Raw genomic sequence first — 15,757 nt, 5'->3', positions numbered from 1 at the left:
GCTTATGTAATTTAATTCAAGAAAATAACATAAGATTCATACATCAATACACATATAAAGATAACAATATAATTAAAACAAAGCCTACTACTAGACCGACCGTCCGGACTGTATGAATCTGTGTAGCTACGACGTTCGTGCACCCGGGTGATGTAGTAACTGGAATTCTCATCAGCTGCCACCCGAGGTTAATCCTATTTGTCCAAAGTACCCCTTAGGACTAGGACCTCCTGTCGTTCCCACACATCACATACCCCTTCTACGTGAAGACGAGTATTCACGGAACATCAGGATGAATCGACAGCTTAGCATTGCCACAGTCATACTTTACCAAATTCCAATATTCATTCAAGAGTCGTTCCTCCCCGGAACGCTCGTTCAAATCCAAAATCTCATATTCACCTTAAAAACTCTTCTTCAATTATAACCTTTCATTTAGGTACCATTTTCATCATTCTCTCAAAATAAATAAAATAACGAATGTTCTGCTTTCTTGAGAACGAACGAGGGAAACGAGGTCGATAAAACCCCTCGTTCCAAAATGGACTACGACCAAGAGGATTACTTAGATTTGAGAATATTGCGAGTACAAAATATCCCATATATAACGAACGTAATTTATGAAGGGAATCAGTTAAATGAACTGACTCTCGTGAATTCAATTCCACACTCACACAAAGATTTAAGTACAGGGTTTAAGGCCGAGTCAAATAAAAGTAGACTCTTCAGAATATTAAATATCCATAGACCGGATCCAAATGAATATAGACACATCAAGACGTTAAAGAATCATTTTTATAATAATTCAATTACAGGAACCGAATGTCGGTTAATGACCGAACGCGGTAAAGAAAATGTTATTGAACTTGGACGAACAATATTTTATCAATATAGATTATATAAGAATTGAATACGAGCGCTTGGTATAAGACCGAGCACTACGAACGACTAAGGTATACCAAAATATATATATTACTCTATCAAGGGACGTTCGTATACAAATATGTTTGGCCAAACGCTCAAACATATTATTTCCACACGAGGGCGCTCGTCCTATACTAGGATCCTCTCCAAATGAAAGAATCCTGTTTAAACTAGGTTTATTAGAAAAACCGAACGGTCAATGACCATTTGATGACGAATGAACTTTATCATAGAGAAATTTCATATACAGAACCTTTTACATTCAACTCATTTTTCTTAACTTATAACTTCAAAACTTTATAAATTCCTATCAAAATCAATCTTCGTATCTCATACATCACATATCATAAAATTTTCATATATTTCATACATCATCATGTGATTCATTCATATTTCATTTCATACCATCTAATAAACGAACGTTCATTCCATACAGTCATATCAACCATCATGCATCCAACTCATTCAATCAACTAAACGCATATTCAGACAGTTCAACAGCAACCAAATCAAATTAAATTAAATAAGCTTCCCTTACCTCTTAAAGTGAATGCACGTCCTTCAGACTAAAAACTTAGCTCGCAGAAATAAGATTCTTCTACCCACAATGCTCAACCAAACTCTTCAAACTAAACAAATTACAGAAAACCAAGATTGGTTCAGATAGGGTGACAGCGTGCAACCAAAATTTGGCTTGCATGCTCATATGAACGAACGACTGAAGAGGGAAACTTACCAGTTTCAGAATCCAGAATTGTTCGGTTTAAATAGAAGCTTGGGACGCCGGTGATGCTTCTACGGTGCCTGAATGATAATCGGAGAAGAAGAAGGGTGAGTTTTCTTAGAGAGAAGGTAGGGTTTCTAGTGAGAAGAAGGAGAAGATGAAAGATCAGATTTTTGGAAAGCTAAGGGTGCATGCAGAGAGAGTGGGAAGAAGGTTTCAGAAAAATCATTTTTCTTCCCACGTAAAACGAGCGTCCGCTCTCCTGCTGACACCTGCATTCCACTATCTGATTTGAGATCCTCGTTTCATGACACCTGGCGTCAGCGTTGAGGGGATTTGGGTGCGTTTTAAATGAGATTAAACAGGTGGGGTTTGGGTGGGTTTTCCGAGGCCTGAGAGTTGTTCATATATAAATGACAAAATTAGAAGGAGGAGAATTGGAATTTGAAAATCTTTTCTGAAATTTATTTTGTAACTTGTGAAGAACAAAATCAAACCTCTCTCGTTTCAGCTGGGAGATAAAAGACATATTAAAGTCTTAAATATAAAATCAAATATATATATATATATATATATATATATATATATATATATATATATATATATATATATATATATATATATAGCTTTGAAATAACTATGGTAACTCCTCATGCAAAAATGTGTGAAAAGACTCGTTGGTCACAAATAAAGAAGTACTATTTTGAGAAGGAAAAAATTTATATAATACACTACAAGACAATAATATAGATAAAGAAAATGTGTGTGGAAGGAAATGATAATTATGTTGAAGAAGATGAACGTGAGTAAAAGAGACAAGTATAAATGAAAAATATGAATGTGAATAACGAAGATGTGTGTGATGAGATTTATGTAAAGAGTGAGAGAAGAAAATTACGAGTGAGGAGATTTATCATCTTTATATCACCATTATTTTCTTAGATCATATATTAATAAATCTTTTCACAATTTTTTTCTTTACTTACATTCTACTCATTCATATTCACATTTATATTTTTAATCTACACACATCTCATTCATCCATATTCTTCATTTATATTTATCTTCCTTATCCATGTTCGTGTACCCTTCATTTACTATAAGTCTTTTTCATCTTTTTTCAATTTATATTTTAGTTTTGTTAAACATAAAGGTGATGTAAAGTTATTGTCATTAGTGGGGACAAACCAATCGATACAGATTAAATAATATTATAAATATATTTTATTTAGAATTAGTTAAATTTTAAATTAAAAACACATTAGCATTGGTTTGATCGATACTAAACTACTTTAGTTAAAAAATGAATTTAAAAATTATGAATTAACTTTGACTTAATTGACACTACTTAGACTTGTACTTCAAAAGTTAATGCTGACGAATTAACGTCCATGGTTTTAGAGTCCCACACATAACGAACACAAATTCAATGCTAATAACTATTTAGCGTATGTCTTTAAAAGCCTATTAACATTCATGATTTTAGACTCACACACGTATATGACACAAATCTGAGGCTTATTTTAGACTCACACATGATTTTAAATGTTTCTTTTCTTGTAAAGTATTAAGATCAAACTTCAATTTTAAAAATTTCATTAATAGCATAATCATATCAATCTTATTTATCAATGTTGATGAAAATTATAAATTATTAATCCCTTGATGATTATCAAACTCTTAAGGAAGAGATCAAATAAATCTATTATTATCATCAATATTATATTAAACCAATCACAATTTCTAAGAATATGATTCATTAGTAACTATCTTCATATCAACATAATAAATAAAAATTCTCAAACAATGTGAAAATATAAGGCTATATATATATATATATATATATATATATATATATATATATATATATAAATAAATAAAGACAATCAAAGAAATGCAAATTTTCGTTGCATATCAACTATACTAATACCAACATCATAGTGGCAATAAGAAGATTTAAATATATGTTATATAGCTTGGAGTTGGTGTACTATATAAATTCGACATCGTTTGGATCACCCAACTCGAAAGTATGACATCAGGTCAGTCTCGATATGACAGTAAGAATACCTGTGATTAGATTAAAGTAATGGTTAACATAGTATTAGACAAGTTGATTAATTATGTGGATTGTCCATCAAAATAAAAATCTATAAATATAACATAAATAACAAAGTGGTAAATAATTATGTTCAATTATTATAGTATTTATTACCATCTAAGGCATTTGACTGATATAAAATGTTAATGTCTTCTACAAACACACTTCATGTTGGTTTCACTTTAAAAAGTTGGATAGAAGTATTTTAAGGAGTTTTGGTTGGAGATCTAAGGTATATTTACCTTGTAAGAACTAATATATATAAAAGAGGAATTATACATGCTTTCATTTGATTAAAAAAAAGAATAATTAATTGTGTTAGTGGCAGTTAAAAGTTTTATGTTAAGTAAAAATGAAATAGTTGAATTACATATAAGAATATAAAGACTTTGAACTAAAGATTTTGTTTTGAAAGTGATATTTTATATAGTTTTTTTTATTAATTATTAACTGATACCTTATTAATAGTAAATATTTTTATCTTCTTAAAAATTTCAACATTGTAATAATGGTAGAAAAATACAAGAAGAATACTTAGGTTTCCCTTGCACCCTTAGGAATGGTGGAAAAATTGAACTCCCTCACGTTCTTTCTGTTCGATGACTCCATCTTTTTTTCAATTATTTGCTCTTTTTGTACTTACAAAATTCCTTTGTTATCTTTTTCTTTACAAAAACTTAGGGATCAATACCACAAGAAAATCTTGTACAATAAAAAAAAACATAATTAAGTTAATTTGAAGAACCTACAAAAATAATTGAAATTACCAACGAATTTTTATTGACAAAAATAAATCCGTTGGTAAATTTGAATTATCGACAAATTTTATCGATGGATTTTAGATTTTGAATTACCAACAAATTTTTTCTTCGGTTTATATATTGAATTTATTGACGAATTTTTTTAGGTAAATCTGTTGATAATACCTATTTCATTTACCGACGAACAAATCTGTCGGAAAAAGAATGACAAATTTCCCGCCCAACCTTCGCTCTCACTACGAACCACATATTATTAATTTTTCTCTACCCTCTCTCTCTTTCCTTCCCCAACTTCAAATCTCACTTCTCCATCAAAGTTCCCTATCTTCTCCATTTCTCCCATCTTCTTCATTTGACGTGCCTCCATCTTCGTTGAGCCATGCCGCCGCTACCGTATTCGTTGTGCCATGTCGTTGCCACCATATCTGTTGAGCCATGTCGCCGTCAGTGTCTCCTTTTTTCTCTCTATCTTCTTCTTCCACTGCCATTGTGCCACACACCGTGTTGCTGTGGCACACACCGTCACCACTGTGCATCATCGTTGAACCGTGCATCCAAACCCATATATCATTTTCTCTCTTCTTGTTTTTTGTGTTTATGGTCAAGTAATTTGCTAAGTTGGCTTTCTACAAAATTGTATGAAATTGGTAATAGTAATTAGGTGATAATAAAATTGTAAAACAAAACAAAGTGAGATAATAAATAAAAGCTAGATGATAAATTTTTGTGTAGGTTATAAAATTGTTAGAATCTGTATGACATTTGGTTGTAATGTCCTTCTGTTTTTGGATGGGAAAAAAAAGGAGGAAAGAAGAAGGGAGGAGAGGAAGATGATAACAGGATCACAATATCTATCGACGGATTTACCGATGGATTTTTTCCTTTAGTAGTTATCGATAAATTTGTTCCTTGGGTAATATTATTACTGACGAATTTATCATTAGATTTTTCCTTCAATAATTACTGACGAAATAAAAATCTGTCGATAAAATTTACTAACGACACTTTTACCAATAGATGTTTGGTCGTCGATAATGCGTTGGTAATTTAAATTTATTAACAAATTTTATACATTATCGACAGACTTTGGTCGTTAATGATATCAGTTTTTATTGTAGTATTATTATTATTATTTTATTTTTTCTGTATCTCTTTATCACATTAATTATGTATTTGTAAGAGAATTATTTTTTGACATTACACGTTGTTACTTCTCTTCTCACTAGTGCAAAAAAGACCTTTAACGGCACCCTTTAAACGTTTGACCCTTGAATATCCAACGTAAAAAATGATCGGTGGCATTTTTCGTAAATAAAACAACTATTTAGACGTCGGTTATGGAAGGGCCTGACGTCTAAATACTCATATACGTCGGCTCCCCCGAATAGACGTCAAAACTAAACGAAAAAGTTAAAAGAAAATAATTTTTTATTTATTTAGAAGTCTGTTATGGAGGGAACCAACTTCATTTAGACGTCGGATCCCGCCACTCCGACTTCTGAAGCACTTTAGACGTCTGTTAATTGGGGGAACCGACGTCTAAACCCTAAACCCAGAAATTTAAAAAGTCACTTTTTGACTCCGTTTAGATGTCGGATCCCGCCACTCCTACTTCTGAAGCACTTTAGACGTCTGTTAATTGGGGGAACCGACGTCTAAACCCTAAACCCAGAAATTTAAAAAGTCACTTTTTGACTCTATTTAAACATCTGATCCCGCCACTCCGACTTCTGAAGCACTTTAGACGTTTGTTAATTGGGGGAACTGACGTCTAAATTTTGGTATTAAAACACCGTGAACGCGAGACAGCCGTTACGTGCACTCATTGTTCATCATCTTCATCGCGTTTTCTCTCTACGGGTTACGCTTTTCAGGTTCGTTTTCTCACTTTTGCACCGTTTTAAATTAATTTTACTCCGATTACATCACTCTTTGATGCATTATCTTTCATTTGAACCGATTAAAATGCGTTTTCGTTGGGTTTTGGTGCAGTTATTCTCGTGTCTTTAGGCGGCGTTCTATGGCGGCGATTTCTTGCGTTTTGTACTCCTCCAATTCCCTCCACTACGTTTTTAAAACCATCCAATAAAAAAAATGTACAATACATTCTCTTGAACTAAAATATAAAGTTGTAAACTCGAATCACCATGAGTCAGGAACAACCTCAGATACGTCTAACCTGTATGGATCGGACGTCTATAGAGACGTCTGACCTAAAGGGTCCGACATCTCATTAACGTTACCCATATAGACGTCGGACAGAGATCAGACGTTAAAAGCCCAAAATAACAGACGTCTAAAGTTCTTTTTGCACTAGTGTCTCTTTCACATCTCTTCTAGTTTAAAAATTATTTTACTCTCCACATGTTTTTTCTCTAAAGAATCTCAAGAGAGGAAAGTTTGACCTCAGTATAAACCACTTTGACAATTCAAAGTCATACGCTATTCAAAAACACTTAACATAATCTATTCAAAAACATCAATCATCACAAGCTCCCTTCACTGCAATGCATATTACAATTTCATTCAAAGCCACGTTCCCACCGTCTACCATGCATTAATTTTCGCCCCTTTTGCATGCTCAAACCGACACCCCCACCCGCTCATCCTCTTCTCATTCTCTTCCTTAATTATTGTTCTTCACACCCGTTTTTGCTTCCTAGTAACTTCATCTGCATCACCCTATAAAATTCCCCATTGTTCCAACACCAACACACCATCCAATTACCACATCGTATCCTCAAAGAACCAAAACCTTAACCCTTCAAAATGTTTTCCCCACCAATGTCCCTTCTCTTCCTCTTTTTCCTCTCCCTCTTTCTTCCCTTACTCTTAGCTCAAACTCCTTCACCATCTCCAACACATGCTACTCATGCTCCTTCTCCATCACCATCCAAACGTGCTCCTTCTCCATCTCCAACGCATGCTTCTTCTCCATCACCTTCTCCATCACCATCTCCAACTCATGCTCCTTCTCCATCATCATCAACACATGCTCCTTCTACTTCTCCTTCTCCACCACCCTCTCTAACAAGTGCTCCACCACCACCTCTTCCACCAACTTCACCCTCTTCAGCATGCAAGGCCACATTATATCCAAAACTGTGCCGTTCCCTTTTCTCATCCATTCGATCCTCACCTTCTGATCCTTACAACTTAGGAAAATTCTCCATCAAACAAAGCCTCAAGCAAGCCAAAAAACTGGCCAAAGTCTTCGCGGATTTCCTCAAAAAGCACCAATCTTCATCTCTCAGCAGCGCAGAGATTGCAGCCCTAGAAGACTGCAGTGAGCTGAGCCAGCTGAGTGTTGGCTACCTGGAGTCAGTTTCAGAAGAGCTGAAATCTGCAGACTCGTCCAACACAGAGTTAGTTGAAAAGATCGAAACATATCTCAGTGCTGTGGCCACTAACCATTACACTTGCTATGATGGGTTGGTGGTGATCAAGAGCAACATTGTCAACACTCTTGCTGTGCCTCTCAACAATGTCACACAACTCTATAGTGTCTCTCTTGGGTTGGTCACGCAAGCTCTGAAGAAGAATCTGAAGAAGCATAAGATTCGCAAACATGGTCTTCCCACCCAGAATAACAAGGTCAGACAGCCACTGAAAAAGCTCATTAAGGTAACTATTTTCTATCTGGATCCTTAATTTCAGTTTTTGTTGGTTTATATGCTTCTTTCGAATTTTCAATCATTCATGAAGCCATTTTATTTTTGCCAAACTTAATTTTTTAATGCTGTGATTTTAAATTGAGAATCAGTCTTTCAACTTTTAAACACATGCAAATAAATGTTTCTTTATTCAAAATTTAATATTTATTAACATTTTCATTGCCAAAAAAATATTCAAAAGGACTAAAGTTGTGATATTTTTTCGACATTTAAAGGCGAATATTTCAATTAAAAAATATAGACACCAAAATTTAATTTAACGAAAATAATTCATAAATTAAAACCACTTTTTTTTTCATTTTAATTTTACTGTGGTTTAGGTTGGTTGTGCCTAAAAGTTATACGGTTCAGTTTGGATAAATAATTTAATTAAACACTTACTTTATAAAAAGATTATGATAAGAGAATTTGTTTATAAAATTGATTGTGAAACAATTAATAGTTAAAAAAAATTGCATCACAACAAATTAAAATAGAGCTCTTTCAGTCACCTAGACTTTTATAATTTTTTTTATATTAACTATATAAGTTTAAGGTAAACATTTTTAATATAAATATAACATATATTGAAATTCATTTGAATTTGGATCATTTGCATACAATTCTATCCCATAATTTCTTACATACATTTGCTCAAGTACAAAGATTTTAATAAACTAAAACATTAAAAACGGTATGCCCGGCTCCTTCTTGGCTCACACAAAAAGGGTCAAACCCGAAATAAAAATGAGACAAAAATTGTAACTTGACTTACTTTTTTTAATGTTTTTAATTGTTTTAATTTTTTTAAATACTTTTTGAGTTTTTATTTTTAATTTTTTTTATATATACTTATAAATAAATATTTAAAATATATTTAATTATATAAATATTTTCTAAACCTTTAATTAATTAATTAATATCTTTAATTAGATAAATTAAAATAATTATTGTATTTATATGTTAAATTACTTTATTATAATTAATAATTAGAACTTAATTTATAAATCTTATACATATTTATATTTTTTTAAAAATATAATATAATTTAATTATTTTATTTTAATTTTAGTTTAAAAAGTAAAATAAAAATTAAAAAACAAAACAGATCAATAGGTCGGAGACAAACTAGCTCATTTTTGGCCCATCAATTTGATAGACTAGGCAACCAGACTAAAACAGACTAAAGGATTAAAAATTGTAATCCGACCAATCCCATTTAACAAATTGGCCGACGAATCACACTTCATGTTGAGCCAATTCCTCTACCTATAGGATTGATTATGCTATTTCAACATCATATTTTCAGAATATTTTTAGAACAAGATTAAATACAAAATAAGATGAAGCTATGATGGAAAATAATATTACAAAATATTTTATTTCACAATTCACAATAAAAACAAATAAAGTCAACGAGATCCAAGGATTGGTGAGTTCAGGTCAACTCAGGTTGGTTTTAAAGTTTAAACTATGAGTAATAACATGGTGATTTGCCACGTGGGTTCTTTGCATGTTTTACGAATAAAAAACAAAACCATGCGCGTGTAAGTCTTAAGTACCACCAAACTAGCATCTTTCCATGCACCACATGCCATTTTATATACCTTTGTAGTATTAATTGTGTAGTGTTGAAGTCTTTGGTTGTTTCTTATTGGTGGAAAGTGTTTGATATAATTGTATATTTTGTTTCTTTAGCTTTGATATTGTTTCATTTTAAATCTCTCAATAAATAAGTCTTTCTATTGAATATACGAAAAGCTAAATTGTTAACTGAAAGGCTAAAATTGAAACATTACTTTGCCCAGCTTCTTCACACAAAGTTCGGTTGCGAAGCATCATCCAATTGCAGCACTAGAAGTGAAAGGATTCTTAAAGAAAGTGAGAGCAAGGGAATTCTGCTTAATGAGTTTGTGATTGTGAACCTTAATGGCAAAGACAACTTCACCTCCATTGGAGAGGCTATTGCTGCTGCACCAGATAACTTAAGGCCAGAAGATGGCTATTTCCTTATCTACGCAAAAGAAGGATCCTATGAGGAATATGTCACTGTTCCCTTTCCCAAGAAGAATATCTTGCTTATTGGTGATGGCATCAACAAGACTTGCATCACAGGAAACCATAGTGTTGTAGATGGTTGGACCACTTTCAATTCTTCAACCTTTGGTAAGTAAATTATAATATTTTGGAAACTCATGGTGTTCTCTTCTAAGGGTCATAGACAACTCATTTTTAACTTTTTGTATGTTCAATGCAGCTGTTTCTGGAGAAAGATTCGTTGCTGTGGATGTTACATTCAGAAACACTGCTGGCCCTGAGAAGCACCAAGCAGTGGCTGTGAGGAACAACGCAGACCTCTCCACATTCTACCGTTGCAGTTTTGAAGGATATCAAGACACTCTCTATGTCCACTCTCTCAGGCAATTCTACAGGGAATGTGACATTTATGGCACTGTGGATTTCATATTTGGAAATGCTGCTGTGGTGTTCCAGAGCTGCAACATCTATGCCAGAAAACCATTGCCAAAGCAGAAGAATGCTGTCACAGCACAAGGGAGAACTGACCCCAATCAAAACACAGGAATTTCAATCCAGAATTGCAGGATTGAGGCTGCACCTGACTTGGCTGCAGACTTGAACTCAATTGAAAATTACTTGGGCAGGCCATGGAAACTGTACTCAAGGACAGTATACTTGCAGTCATATATTGGAGAACTAATTCAATCCGTTGGATGGTTAGAATGGAATGGAACAAATGGATTAGACACCCTCTTTTATGGTGAGTTCAATAACTTTGGACCTGGTTCTGATACAAGCAAGAGGGTACAATGGAATGGTTACAATATACTGAGCCCTACACAAGCTTGGAACTTTACTGTGTACAATTTTACCTTGGGACATACATGGCTTCCAGATACTGATATACCCTACTCTGAAGGGCTTTAGATTAGGTAACTGAATTCAATTGTATGGAGTAACAATAAATTCGATTCACCATTGGTTAATTAGAATGTCATGTAACTGTATCATCATTTTTATGTCTTAAAAGAGCTTACAAAAGGAGTGAGGGTCATCTGTTGAATGTTTGGATGAAATTGAAATTTTTTTATCTTGAGATGAAGTTACAATTGTTTATTAATCAGAGGAGTTTGAATTTTTGCTTTTTGTCATATTAGGTTAGTTAATAATGTGACATGAATACCATTAACATGGGACAGCAAAGTGATAGACCCTTTTGCTTCATTTTATTTTTTATAAACCTTCAAGTCAAAGATTTTTTTTCCAAATCAAGCAAATATCATATAAAAATGTTTGTAAAGTTGATATACTTGAATGTATGACACAGTATGGGCAAGTGGTTGCGAGCACGTTCAAGGAAAAGAGGGCTAAAACAAAGAAAAATGAAGAGATTGTTGTAAATATAATATCAAATGAGTACTCATAAGAGGTGTAATGCCTCTAGTAGGTCCCAAGATCTTCAAAAGAAGCCTCAAATTGAGTTAATCTGTATATAGAATCAAATCAATGATAAAAAGAAAAAAAATGGGAAATTTGAAGATATTACAGATAGAATTTGCATCATATGTTGTATTATGTGTATCAAAGTGATCACAGAGAAGATTTAAAGGTGGCACCCGAAGCTGGAATCCATTTCTCCCCTGAAATAAAAGTTTTGACAGTAAACTTGCTAGCTTGTTTAGATGTAATGGTTTTCAAACCCTTCCACTTGACCCTATTTTTAGTTGAAGCTCCAGGTCCAAGATTCTGAAATTCTGCATAAAATATTGTATCTGGTGCTGAGTTTCCTATCCATGGTAACCATCCATTTGGGTTGATGAAACTCCCCAATGAGGACTGCATAAACACTGTGGTTGAGAAGTTCTTCCAGGGTCTTCCAAGGTATGTCTGCACAGAACTTAAGTCCCCAAAGGGTGAAATGCTGCAATTTTGAATTGAAATTCCTGTGTTCATGTTGGGGTCAGTTTTGCCCTGTGCTGTTATGGTGTTCTGCTGACCTTGCATAGGCACCCTTGGAAAAATGTTGCAGTTTTGGAGGACAACTGCAGAATTACCGAAAATGAAATCAACTGTGCCATAAATGTTGCATTCCCTGTAGAATTGGCGGTTTGAATGAGCATAGAGACTGTCCTGAAATGCATCAATTTGACACCTATAGTAAACTGCTTGATCAGCAGTGTTCATCAGTGCCACTGCCTGGTGCTTCTGTGGACCAGCTGTGTTGCGAAATCCCATGTCCCTAGCAATGAAATTCTTCCCAAACACAGCTAAATTGCACCAAAGAAAAGAAATAAAGTATGTTACCACATACAAAAAGTGTTAAGAAATACATTATATTTTCTATTAACTTAAAATTAATTTTATTTATTTATTTTTACTTTATTTTTAATATTGGGACAAAAGAATAATTTTGTATTTTAATTTATTAATATAATTTTTTTAAACTCTCACATCCATCAAATTATTCATTAACTCTCAGACTTTTTTTTTCAAATCTCTTTATCTTAACTCAAACAATATTTTAATCTTCTCTCCGTCCCTTTAAATCTCTCCACTCACACTCACTTAAATCCAAAACACACCCTAAATTTAACTTAATTTTAAAATACCAGTTTTCAAACTAAAGTTTATTTATATCTTGTAAATTTTTCTCATCTCTAATCTAGGTTGGATCTCCAACCATTTGTATACATAGAATGACATAATTTGACTCAATTAAGAAAAGAGGATAATTTGACTCAATTAAGAAAAGAGGATTGAGTTAGGCACTATCCACCAAACATAAAACTTGTGAAAAATAAAAATGAATATAATTTAATTTGGTACTACTTTAGAAAAACATCCTTTTAGTGTCTAAAATAATGTATAAGGTACTCTAATAGAAAGTGACATACCAAATGTTGCTGAGGAAAATGTTGGGGTGCCATCCACAAAGTTAAGGCTTCCAGATACAATGGTGGCGTTCATACCATCACCAATGATCATGACATTCCATTTGGTCTTCTCCACTCTCACATTTTCATTGTAAATCCCCTTCTTCACATAGATCACAGTTCTCTTGTCACTTTTCTCAGGGACATCTTCAAGTGCAGAAGCGATTGTTTTAAAATTTCCGCTGCCATCTTTGGCTACAACAATATTAGCTTTCTTCTTCAAATCATCAGCTTGTAGCATCTTTCGATCTTTAGAATGAAGCCATTTTGGCTCTTCATCTTTGTGTGGCAAAGTACTCAACAAGCGCCTCAGTTTCACACTGCTTGCAGCCTTTTCAAGCCATGTAACGATGGCAAGACTGTTACTGGTGAACTCTGTTGAATTTTTCAGAATATTGATTACACTGCTCTTAAATGCTTCTTCTGCCTCTCCAATGCCATCAATGCAAGTTTGCTGGTAAGTACCTATTTTAGTAGTAGCACACGGATGAACAGTGATCTTCAAATATTCAGTACAAGTTTTGTTGAATCAATTTATGATAGGGAAGAATAAATTTTTTATTTTATTATCCTTTGCTAAATTTCAATAACAATTGAAGAAAGAAGATGAGAAGCATTAAGCATTGATCTGATGGAGTTCTTATATAATCATAAAAACTTGAAGCCAGCAAAGCAAAATTAGGAGCATGTCTTAAGCGATGTATAAAACCTAATTTAATCTTATAAAACTTACAAACTTGCTTATAAAGAAAGGTTTGTCTAGGATAATATAAAAAATTGTACTACATACATATATAATATAAAAAGTTATATTATTTTTAATTAATACGAAATCTCTAACATTCTTCGTGTTAAAACATTTACGACTCAACGTGAAACTATATACTAATAATATAAAAGCACTCGATTGATAATGGACAAGAGAGTCAACAAATAATAAATCTCACTCGTTTCAGATATGTCATCATAATGAACTTTACGTCTACTTCAATACAACGTCTTTACTTATCCGACGTATTTTTACATAAAAATAGGAATAGTATAACTTTTAGATCATTCAACGATATAAATATGGTTAATGTTTAGTATAATATGACTAAGTAGATAACCTATAAGTTTTAAAAGACTTATTACGGATTTTAAATCTACAGGAAAGAAAAAACATTTTCTGAAATAAATGAAACAGGCAAAAAAGGGTTAAATAAAGGAGTTATGACCATCATAGACAAATAGACAAATTCTAGTGAGTCAAAATAGAAGTTGTACCAATGACTCGAGATGTGAAGCAAATTTAAAGAAGCATCAACGCATATATACCTGCAGCACTCAACCAAGTTCTGAGATCCTCCAAGACATCAACCAAGGAAAACTTCCCACCAGAAGCCAGAGAGCTATTCAAATGATCAACTGCAAGACCCAGAAGATCCTTGCAGTTCTTAAAATCTTCCATGATCCTGTCATCAACATTCAAGCCACTGAACCCTCCTTTCTCAGAGAAATACTGAGCAGCCTTAGAAGCCTCAGCTAAGGCCACCTTAATAGACAACAAGAACAAGTCCTCAGGTGGAACCTGACCCGAGTGTGCAAGAGAACCAAGACTGCTGTAGCAGGCGTCCTTGTAGAGTGTCACATCACAAACAGCCTTCACTGAGTTGGAAACAGAAGCGGCATTGTTTTCAGCATCATTTGAGTTCTTGTTGTTGTTATGAGCAACTGTTCCAAACACTGCAGCACACAAAACTCCAATGAGGACTATTGTGGACAAGGCTATGATCGTGATTCTCTTTCGGGTTTTGCGCCGAACTTCGAGCATGGCTTGCTCTGATTCATCAACTTTGCCATAAGATTTGAAGGAAGACATGGTTAATGCTATAGCTAGTTTATGCTGATTTGTGTTATGATGATAATAGTAACAGGTTTGTGAAAGTGTGTGTGTATATATATATATATATATATATATATATATATATATATATATATATATATATATATATATATATATATATATATATATATATATATAGTTTTCTGATTGTAACATATTCTTTTGGAACAGTATATGACTTGCGTAATATATAAATATAACATGTAGCTTATTTATATGTATAAATATTATTAATATTATATGTATATGTATATAAAAATATATATATACGAGTTGAAGTTGGGTTGAGCTAAACGCGGTTTACGTGCAAGGCACTATCCTTTTAGTTGCATATCGAAGTTGAATGGAGTGGCAGGCATGTTACACAAATATATGTTAATTTTATAATAGAATTTTTGGTTTTTATATTCTTTTGATCTTTATATTCTTAAGTTGTTGACTTAATTTTTTAATTTTTAAAAGTAAGCGGATTTAGCTTCTCTTATATATTATTTTGTGATGGCTAAAATCGGCAGCTAAATCTTTAGTTTTGGTGCGAGGAAAATAATTGTTTTACTTATATATGTAATAGTACCTGGTTCGACGGACATTGTAGAGGGGAGTGTTTTACATCACCGGCCTCACATATCTAATAGTTTTGTCAAGCTTGACTTCTATTAAGAGAATGCTAAAAAGTCTCACATCACTTACCTCAAAATTTGGAGTGCAACTTGTATATCTATTGGACAACTTCATTTATAGTCAACTGATTTTAAGC

The 15,757-nt window shown here is 33.1% G+C and overlaps 2 protein-coding genes across 2 annotated transcripts; one reads left to right on the top strand and one right to left on the bottom strand.

Moving 5' to 3' along the window:
- Window positions 1-7,178: 7,178 nt before the first annotated feature.
- On the top strand, window positions 7,179-11,302 carry LOC108339177 (probable pectinesterase/pectinesterase inhibitor 25). The gene is made up of 3 exons (XM_017576319.2): window positions 7,179-8,134; window positions 9,972-10,329; window positions 10,421-11,302. The coding sequence occupies exons 1-3, from the start codon at window positions 7,280-7,282 to the stop codon at window positions 11,107-11,109; spliced, it is 1,902 nt and encodes a 633-aa protein (XP_017431808.2). The 5' UTR covers window positions 7,179-7,279; the 3' UTR covers window positions 11,110-11,302.
- A 356-nt stretch (window positions 11,303-11,658) lies between these two features.
- LOC108340170 (putative pectinesterase/pectinesterase inhibitor 24) lies at window positions 11,659-14,991 on the bottom strand. Its single transcript, XM_017577387.2, has 3 exons — window positions 14,433-14,991; window positions 13,077-13,580; window positions 11,659-12,449 (listed from the first exon to the last, which is right to left on the bottom strand). Exons 1-3 carry the CDS (start codon window positions 14,974-14,976, stop codon window positions 11,773-11,775), a joined length of 1,725 nt encoding a protein of 574 aa, XP_017432876.1. The 5' UTR covers window positions 14,977-14,991; the 3' UTR covers window positions 11,659-11,772.
- Between the last annotated feature and the right edge of the window lie 766 nt (window positions 14,992-15,757).

This window comes from Vigna angularis, chromosome 5 (assembly GCF_016808095.1).
Source record: "Vigna angularis cultivar LongXiaoDou No.4 chromosome 5, ASM1680809v1, whole genome shotgun sequence".
NCBI lineage: Eukaryota > Viridiplantae > Streptophyta > Magnoliopsida > Fabales > Fabaceae > Vigna > Vigna angularis.
The sequence above is the reverse complement of the archived record's forward strand: the minus strand, read 5'-3'. Positions and strand labels throughout refer to the sequence as shown.